Genomic DNA, 10479 nt, shown 5'->3' with positions numbered 1-10479 from the left:
AAAATAGCCATAAAATGTTGATTATTTGGGAACTGGAAAGGCCCCGGTGTCTTTTAATTAGCTTTTTGCATTCCTTATCTATTTCCTATGAAAATGATGTAGAATTTGAGGAATTTTGAAAAATTACAATTTTTTTCAAAAATCGATCTCAAGCGTATCTTCAAAGAAAAACTGGTAGTTCTAAACGGTACAAAAGGGAATTTCTCAGCATGCCAGTGCTTTATCTGCAAACAGAACCCGTCTACGTCCAAATGAAGTTGTGGCTTATGGTGTGTTAAAAAAAAAATTGAAAAACGCATTTTTTCATTAGAATCCTACCCTTACAAGCTGCATTTATTGCACCAAATTCTTTTACAACAAATAATGCTAATTAATAAATATTGCTTTAATCGTGCCTAGAGACCTTTTCCAGCGATGTTGGAAATTACACGAACAGTGCAAAGCTAACAAAAATTAAATCCAATGTAAACAGATCCATTCATCCAATTAGCCGGTTGGAAAAATGAAATCAGTGCCAAAAGTCCCGGTTGTGATAGACAGTTACAACGGAGTTTACAGCAACAAAAACAACAAATCCTTATTCGATGTTTCTCAATTTGTGTTTCAACGCCGATTCTCAAAGTGGCGTTCGAAAATGTTCACTAAATCAACAAGAAAAAAGTGAAATGTGGATCAATTCTTAACCAGCAAATTTGTTATTACTTGAATAAGCGACAAGAAGGCAAGGAATGAGGGTATTTTAATATACAATGAAATATAGCAGATTGTGTAATTTTTCAGGCTTTTGCCCTTAATAATAATCCAATAATATTCGGGCTGAAAAGAAATTCGGGAGATTATTTCTATCCTAACATCGCGACTTACTGACCTAAAGTTGCCTTCGAAAAATACTCATAAAAATCGCAACTTTGATCTGCAATGTTCACCCGAGATTCCCAATACGACAGCAAAAACACCCTCATACCTAACAAAATCGAGTATCTGATATAGGCACTTATATTGAATTCTGTCAACTGATATATCAAAGAATGTAATTTAAACCGAGTTCTCAAATGCTTGGCTCTTTGGCCTTAAGACATTATTTATTCAAGGTGTTAAAGCAGCGAAATAAAACTTTCACAATCGATCCTCCTAAGCGGAGCTTTTGCGGAACCGTCATAGATAAGAAATTAATTTTATTAAATTCCTTTAACCACATATAGCTTGTATAGAGAATTCGTGCCGAACCAAATAAAAGATCGTGTTTCATCTTTTGCCATGCTCTTTTTATTCACAAGATTTTAATTAAGCGAAAATGCTTCTAACTACAAATATTCCCTCATTTGCTTCTCACGCGCTATTCGCTTTATGCAATGAATTTGCAAATTAGAACCCGCGTCATTTACAGCCTAAATCAGTTTTAATGGAAATTATTTATGCTTTATTACAAAGGGAATAAATGACTTATATGACTTATATAGAAAAGATACACTGGCGTTTCCATACAGAGTGAATGTAAGTCTTTTTCAATTGAATATTAGACCAAAAACTCTTGCGGAGGTGATTTAATGAAATATTGCTTATTTATTGGGAACAATAGTTGTATATTTAATTAACACGTTGAAACGCGAAACACGGGAAAGTGGAAATAATATTCTGTGAAATGTGATTAAATGAAACCCGGAAGAATCAAACAAATGCTACTATTTCAAAATATTTACTAGAGTAAAATTATTCCTTGTATAAATACGGCATATTAAAGAGACAGAAAAATATTGACAAAGTAATACATGTGTCAGTAATAAATTCACTGCGTTTACGAGGTCTATTATTACACAGGAGATATATTTTAAGATTAATCTGAATAATGACGATTGACGATGTCGCTAGATTTCGGCCATAAATTACCCAGATTTTAAGAAGAGATGGTCAGAAGCAAATTTAGATAACAAAAGTTAAATCGGTATATTTAGTTGGTTACTTGGGTCAGAATAACGATCCGTGTTAGACTGAAGACGGAATTGTTACACTTTTTTTGTACGCAAAAGTAGTTTAAGCAACTGTTGAAAAACTGGTTACGCGTGGTTGTACCAGATAAATCAAAACGCATTTTAAGTGCCGGTTGTAGCATTAACTCCTCTTCTTCGTGTTATGAACTGAATATTTACATAATGAATTGGCCCTACAAGCAACGCAACTATTTTCCAAGCTAGGATATATTTTACTCGGAAGACAAAGGGAACATTTGTACCATTTAGTCTCGCATGAGTCTAAACGTTTCAAGCCATGTTAGAGAAGAGACATAATCATAAACATAAATCCTTCGTTTTTTTTAGGAAATAAAATGTAATTCCCGGATAAACATTTTTCTTGTTTTCTGTGTTTTCTTACTGTGTTTATCCTTTATATTATATTCCCATATTCGGCTTCCAACGTATTACAATGCCGGTAAAAACAAAGCATATAGAGTTAATTTTTCAGTTTTCCTTTAGACTGAGGAAACGTTAAGATAAATGAAGACTGATATGCATGCAAAAAAAACAGACACGACAGGGCTCGACGGCTGAACAAAGAGCTTCCATCACTATATTTAGTAAAACATTCCATTTATAAAACAATGCAAGTGCCACTCGTTTTGAATAGTCTCTATGTAAGGCGTTCATAACATCTATTACGACTCCTTCCAGCGTTTGCCCTTTTATAACAGATTTTAGCATAATTTATGCACTTTAATATGGAGTAGGTAGTAATGCCTTGTAGATTTCTTGAAAGCCTGTTGTTTTCTACGACACTAAATTTGATAGTACGAATAGTAAATCCACAGAGGGCTAACGAGATTTTATATAGTTGAGAATTTATTTAGAGGCTGAATGAAAGATCGGCCAGTTTCTGAGTAGTAGTTGCCATTAACTGTAACTATTTAACACTTGATTTGATATTAACCGAACGCACAAACACTCAATTAATGAAGCGCACCACTTGAAGATATAAGTGCAGTTGAATCGCCACATTTAAACTGAATCTCCAATCGCCAATCATTGGATGATAAATCTTGCCAGCTTAATCAATCAGTCGTATTAAGCGAGGGAATGCCAATAGCAGATGTAATGACGTTTACCAATGACAAAAGGAATACAGTTCGAGGTACGTCTGGTTATTAGAACCGTTATTTACCGAGCTGTAATACAACATTAATGTGTCCTTATAAACCCAGATAATCCCAAACGCTTCACTTATTTCCCGTGTGGATAACGATCAATCAAAGCGAAATTAATTAATGATTTTATGACCATGGGCGAGTTGCCGAAAGAAGAATTTCACTTACAAATTGTCTTTTCTAAAAGTTTCACAGTTTTGCTAACGCTCTAGATCTACATATTCCCGATAAAAAGCTTGACTGCACGTACAGCAAGCGTATTATTAGAGATAGTTTCAAAAACTATTTAAAAACCAGCTAATGTACAAGAATCAGTGGTGAATCCAGGATTTAAAACGTTTTAAATTAAAAGCGGATTGCGTGCACTTTTTTGCAATTTCGTACGCCGGAAATTTTAAGTATGCTTGATCCAATAATTATGTGCACAAATGCCAAGTTTATCTTCCTCCCAAATGCCCGAACTTCCATATTTGAAATAATGTATGTTTATTTAATATTTAGATTGCTTGCATTTGAAAAACTAAATAAAAACATACAAACTTAATTGAAAATAGATTGATTGAAACTCTAAGAAAAAAAATAGGCCTGGCAATTTTGCCCATATTAAATTTCAAAAGTTTTCGCGCAATAGTTTCTGAAATATTTTGCTGCTCTGGACCTTTGACTTGCACGCAAGCGTTTAGAGAGAGAGAGTTTGAAACAGTACATTTTAACATTACTTTAATGCTTCTATCGTTATCTCAATAACGATGACCATAAAAAGCCGACCAAGAGAAATACAATTTTTGAACGCTTAATTTGACTTTTTTAAACCTGAAAATAAATCCCTCCGTTTGATTAGATGACACATGTTGATGCGGTTCTATCAAAGAACCAAAACATGGAGATATAAAGAAAGAAAGGGATAACAAATGTGACTTATTTGTAAAATATCCAGACACTGGACCAGCTTCTTTTATTTTGGCCAACAAGAAGCAAAAAGTAGCTGGCAATTTTTTTCCCGTAAAAAAAGCTGAATGTTTGCTTCTAAAAAGTCATGCTGATGGCGGCCCTAGACGTTAGAGCTAAATTAATATAAATATAAATTTGTAATTCAAAATCCCTGAATACCAAATTTCAATTGATATTTTTTGAAAATCACTGTATACCACTGAAACACCCTGTATCTTGGAGAGTGTGCACTTTCGGACTTATGTTTATAGAATTTTTTTTTTCAGAAAATGAACTAAGAAATCACGCCCTTAAAATTTGCCGCGCCTTTATTAAACATCGTAATGTATAATTGACGGATTGCAGTTTTACAGTGACAATAATTACAGTTTTTCTATTTTGGCTAAAAAGGAAAAAATAGCAGCTAGTTTTTTAACCATCAAAAAGCTGGATGTTTACTGAGTAATAGCTATATATAGACGTGTATAACCAAAAAAGACACAAAAGTGTGGAAACTGTCCCCACTTTGCTCACGGAAAATTCTTTGCGGCCATTGCTTGAAACTGGTGAGATTCTCGGACTTTTAGGTTCAAACCTTGAAAAACTCACTAGATAACTCAGTAAAACTTTTAGTAGAAAACTCGTTTTCTCGTGAATATCGCACCAATCAAGAATTTTGAAGCCAAAATCAAAATATCTGTTAGATTCTTGTTATTTCCCTGATAGAGTGGCTAACCAAATAATACACGCTTAAGGTGGTTACAACTCAAACTTTAATAAAGTGCCCATACTAACCAAAACGCCGTCATGAAACTTTTCATAAATTGCGATTGCTGTGAAATCAATTCAAAGGCGCCGAGTTAATAAACAGGGCGTAAGTAGAAACCGCGGGTTAAGAAACAAATTCCAACAGTTTAACAAGAATTTGGGGTAATATTTTAGATCAGCAAGCTGAAGGTATGTTAACCTCATGGGATCTATTGACCTAAAATATTGACACACGCTTTAGAGGGTCCGAGGGTGAGAAACCAGCCGCCGGAATTTCTACAACGAATTAATTTCACAGTCAATTTGTTATTGTGTAGCGTGACTAGGCTCAATACTAATACTCTAGTCATCGCATATCTACTCTGAAGGAAGCATTCAAAACAATTTCAACTTATAACTCTAATTGATCTGCTAGAGGCAGATGCGATTGCCTTAGCTTGCATAAGTCGCGTTTCCCTGCTAACAAGACTCTTTAAATCTACAACAGAAACTTTCTGGGAATTTTCATAACTTTGCAATTTTAACTATTCTTGGATAAGTTTCAAGTACTTTTAAGTGTTTGCAGTTCGGATAATGTTTTTCCAACTTTGCAGTTCCCAGTTGAAGAGGAGTTTCAGAATTTCAAAAAATTCCTGCGCAAACTTTGAGAATTGAAAAAGTGCCCCTACCGAAAATATCCGGTCGTTGGTAGTCTTGAGCCTCTGCGTCAGTTCCAAACCCCAAAAAGATGTAAATGAAAATCACAGAAAACACTGACAATGGCATAGTTAAATCACGAAAAAGTTGCACATGACAACTTACGCGCACGACTCCCGAAACTTTGCCCCAACGGGGAATTTTCACAGCACGCTCGACGATATCCCGAACCCGTCTGAGCGTCTGATTCCTGCAGAGTGTAGGATAGGCCTGACTAGTTCCTGTTTTACAGAACCACAGCGCAATTAACAATGGAGCGTATGCCCTTCTTCCCTTAGATAACGGGCAAGGCGCCTTATCTTCTTTTGTTTAATGGCCACAAAGGATGTGAAAATGACTTGCATAAAAAATAATTGCCAAATTGGCACCCTTCTTGTTTTCATACAATTTGCAATTTTATTGCGCTTTTAACTGATTAATTAATTGGCGCTCGAGAAACATGTGCTGACCACTACCAGAAGATTCCTTATCCTAATCGGAATTACTTATTCGGGTCGTCCGAATTATTCCAATATTATTCAGAAAAGCGACGGTTTGGAATGCAATCTCATAGGAATATTCAAAGGCCAGCTTTAGACGGTGTCCAATCATTGGCGATACAGGGTTATTCAATTTATTTGTTTCGCTTTTCGGAATCTAATCGGTTTAAAAGATAAGAAAGACTTGATTTTGAGGCGCAATATTGGAACAAGTCTGTGAGCAAATAGGAAAACAGGCAATATTTTGAAAATCCCCTTTTGGAGGTGGGTCAAGAAGAGCCAATAAAATTAAGAAGAGTACCTTACACTACGTTAGATCTGTACAATTTTGCACTTTATTTGTTGGATTAAGGCGCTCTAAACTTATTAATTCTCCCCGACTCACAACAGCTAATCTACAAAAGCCAAATACATTTTCTTACGCTCAAGAAATAACTAGAATTCAGTGAAAGGCATTTTTCTCTCAACAAATAGGTTCGTTAGTGAAGGTCGTTTAAAATCAATTTGTTGCTGCTTCATATCAAAATATGATTTGCAGATATAACCGTTGCCAGAGCAGAGTATTGGGGATGAAGTGCAGTGATTACACTAGTTTGCAAATACATGCCTTTGCAACAGAATGTAATTTAGTAACAAATTTTCAGCAATTACTTTAATTACTCATAATATGCATGTGACGAAAATGTTGAATTATTTGGACTGTAGTTCATTGTTCGTGTGACTGGAATGGGCTGGAACATGGAACGTATCGTGTTTAGTTATGTACTTGCATTAATTATTGTTTCCAACTGAAGCCAGACACATGCCTAACAGTGAGTGATGAGTTCAATTTGAAAAAATCTGAACAAAGCTACGGAGCTACCAAAGGAATTCCGGCATATCTTCATTTTTCAAGAAATGATAAACCTCAACTCGGAAATAAAGGCGATTGTTATGATAATTTGTCGTTATAAGATCATTGCCCCTGATGCTCGATTGTTCTACGGTGAAAAGAAAAACAAATCGACAGTGGTAATTTAGGATTGGCCGCCCAGAAAATCGCTCGAGAATGCCAGCTGGGGAAATTTATTGCTCAAATCTTAATAAATTATAATTAAATATTTTGAACCGGATGACGAATCGCTGAAAATTATTACCGGAATTCCTTGGGACTGTTTTTCTCGACTCGAACTGGAATAAAATTATATTTCTATAAAAACAGTAAATAGCTTGGGCGTTCAATAAAAATAATTTAATCTCAAAAGGGGATTGACAATTTTGTCGGATTTACTAGGGCGACTGGAAAGGTAAAATCTCATTATTAGGCAATAGAAACAAGCAGCCATGGTCAAAAAGTCATGCTCGATTTCAAATGGCTTTCTTGGTGCCGATACCTCATTCCAAGCCGATTTATTTTTCCATAATGGCCAATCAGAATCAGTTGAACAAAACTCTTGAACACAAAACATTATTCATTCGCTTATATTATTTTATCAAAAATTCAGAAAAGCGAAAAAATCTATATTTCCTGTTCAATATTTTTGAATCTGCCTAAAACTTGGGGCAAAAGAATTTCGCAATTTTTGCGCTTCCTGTAACCGCTCGAGAAATAAGCACGTCCTTGCCACGTAGAACGGGTAACATTTTAGATTATTTGCTTTGAAAACACAAAGTTATTGAATGAAAATAAGCTCAACGGTCTAGTCCCGATTGACTTTTGTAGCCGTAAACTTTAACATTGTAGGTAGGAACAACAGTTAATGTAAACTTTACAAACCATCGTAAGATGGAATATTTTTATATGATAAAATAGATCAAGTTTTCTTAATTCAGTGTCTTTCAATTCTTAAGTAATTTATTCAATACCACTATTTTTAAAACCTATAATTTTCGATAAATTTAACTGTATGATTGTTGGTTCCAGGTAACTTTGTTTTCTTCCATTGCCTTGCTTAGTTCGAGGGTGCACGCAAAAACACCATGACAAAGACTAATTATTTTTCAAGGCACTCAGTAAAAAGTAGCGAGAAAACAATTACTCAAGTCAGCACCTGCTAATTTTTAATTGCCCTTATTAAACACCGTTTACTTGCAGGCAGTCCTTAAGTTTAATTGAAATTAATTTGTGCTTGTGAGTGCGTCTAGCCAATAGGTTTTTCAAACCATGTATGGCTGCTGTAACCACGCTTAGAAACATTAGCTTTAGTTGCAATGTCTTGCGTGCAAATAATAGTGATTAGTGTGGTTTGTACTATATAAGCTCTGTTCTCAGTTGCGGATTTTTGGGGATTAAATACTAAACTCCTGAAGGATAGGCTTAACCCTTGCATAATAGAGCGGCAGGCGTAAAAGGTGAACCAAGAAAATGTGGTATTTTGCCGATGTACCATGTTTTTGTTACTGATTAGTTTTTCAGTCTCTTATGCCATTATGTAAACATTAAATTGGAAGAATATCTTAAATATAAAGTAAATAACAGGGAGCTAAATAAATAAAATACATAAAAAGAGCCGGTTAAACAAATACATATTAGGGGTAAGCAAACAATTTGGCCAAGAGGCCGGGCGTTTATTGATTCGAGTGCGAATGCTATCTATCGATTGTCACCTTTATAGAAATATTATTATTGTTTTTGTTTGCTTTCTCGTATTTTCTAAGCCTTGTGTCTTAGCTCAGTAGATCTGTTTAGAAAAATTGGGAGCCTTTCAAAGTTTAAGAGTCATTTGTCGATTGAGACTGCTTAAAGCTAAAGGTAAATTACCTTGGAGCAAATAATTTATTCACAAAGTGCTCTAAGTACCAATATTGCAGCCTCTTTGTCTTTGCCTAATTTCGTTAACACAGAAGTTAGTGCAAACTGGCGGAAAGGCATTGTTTTTAACGTCTAATATTAGGCACATCAAACCAATTTAAGAGACGCATAAACTGTTAACGTCTAAATAAATCCTTTGTGGAAACGTTAAAGAGGCCACTTTTAGTGGATGTAAATTGTTTATGACATTTCAAACGGCGAACGTGCCGTAAAACTTTGAAAGATTCGACAGCAACGACTCAAGACAATTTCCCGTATTGAATTCAGCAATAAGCACTTTTTGATACAATGCATTTGGATTAGCGAATAAAAGAGCTTCAAAGCAGGAAAAAATCCAACTTCTTGAAGAATAAATCCCTGATTTAAACGTCATTAACTTGAACGGAATCTTTTAATAGCAATTCCAAAAATACATCGAAAATCGCATTAATTATTTCGCTTAAGGTGGGTAAGTCGGATTTGATTTAAATTCCGATTTCTCGTCCCGCCAAATGCCAAAACAATAGACCACATTTTCTTCGGATCGTCACGGCACAAAAGTCATCCGACAAGACCAAGTAAAATAAAACTTCCTTAAAATAACATTAGGGATTACATGGGACCGGTGACGTGCCGTTTTCAAAATAACGTCTGTCTTAGGATCCCGGCCAGGTGTGATGATTCTTTTTCTCGCCTTTACTGTATCTGGATACATTTAGTTTATTCAAAAAAGGGGACTTTCACTGTTTTGGTATTTTGAATTTTGTTTGGATGTAAGCATGTCGTTGACATCTTTGTTCTTTATGCGTTCAACGAGAAAAACACATTTGTCTTCTTTGTTTTAGCACATCGAAATATCTGGAGGAACGTTTAACAACGACATAAATACAGCATGACAAAATATCCAGAGAGTGAAAGCAAGAGTGGAGTGTGACAGTGAAAACAATGTTCAATAAATTTAATGCCGTAGGCTTCGGATCTCAATTTGTCAGGAAAGTCGAATTATAGCAGTAATGAAGCATTGAAACAGTACAGAATTGTTGACTTTTTTCAGAAGCAAACAGACCCCAAATTTATCGATATCCATTCTCGATTCGAACAATCAAACCCATAAAACGTATGTTCCTTCTGTTGCTCATTTCAGCAATGACGTTCGTGTCTGTTAACAATTACAACTTTTCAACAAATAAATATTTCAATTAACGTTCCTAAAGTTAAAATCTACTAGACAAATCCTAGCGCAAAACGACGAATTAATAATTACCTAGAAAATAAAGACTTTTTGTTCGAAGTGTTGGAACAAAAGGTGAATGGTTTTGCATCAGAACAGAAAAGTCTGCAGCAAAAATAGAAATAATCCAAATAGACGGAAATACAACAAGAATTAATGTTCAACCAGATGCAATAAAGTCGGTTCTAGCAAAAGCTGGATTTAACTGTATACTTCCACAAAAGTAACCCTTAATTAGCAGTGTTAACTGAAAGAAATTAATTGCTTTTGCAAAAGGCAAAGAAATGGAAAGATTTTTAATTAGTACATTTTAAGTACAACACTTTAGTCGGTATTAGATACAACCAAATCTCCTTGCGGAAGTAAAAACAAAGTTGACGAATCACAAGCAAAATAAATCGAATTTCATAACTGGTGGATGACTTTTTACTGATGAGGAAACAAATGAGAATTTTATTTTGATTGTTTC

The 10479-nt window shown here is 34.9% G+C and overlaps 1 protein-coding gene and 1 long non-coding RNA gene across 3 annotated transcripts in view; one reads left to right on the top strand and one right to left on the bottom strand.

Annotated features, from left to right (window-relative positions):
• LOC109540956 (protein eva-1) overlaps positions 1-5724 on the bottom strand; it is an 85421-nt gene extending 79697 nt beyond the window's left edge. For both annotated transcript variants that reach the window (XM_019909533.2, XM_048661425.1), the window contains exon 1: positions 5503-5724. In XM_019909533.2, coding sequence (XP_019765092.1) covers positions 5503-5599 — 97 coding nt within the window. In that variant the 5' untranslated portion in view covers positions 5600-5724. The remainder of the gene's footprint in view (positions 1-5502) is intronic.
• Positions 5725-8190: 2466 nt separating this feature from the next.
• Positions 8191-9806, top strand: LOC125502482. The gene is made up of 2 exons (XR_007280233.1): positions 8191-8340; positions 9625-9806. It is a non-coding gene; the product is annotated as an uncharacterized LOC125502482 (long non-coding RNA).
• Positions 9807-10479: the final 673 nt, after the last annotated feature.

This window comes from Dendroctonus ponderosae, unplaced genomic scaffold (assembly GCF_020466585.1).
Source record: "Dendroctonus ponderosae isolate FM_Combo_2020 unplaced genomic scaffold, Dpon_F_20191213v2 Dpon_F_20191213_1, whole genome shotgun sequence".
Lineage (NCBI taxonomy): Eukaryota > Metazoa > Arthropoda > Insecta > Coleoptera > Curculionidae > Dendroctonus > Dendroctonus ponderosae.
The sequence above is the reverse complement of the archived record's forward strand: the minus strand, read 5'-3'. Positions and strand labels throughout refer to the sequence as shown.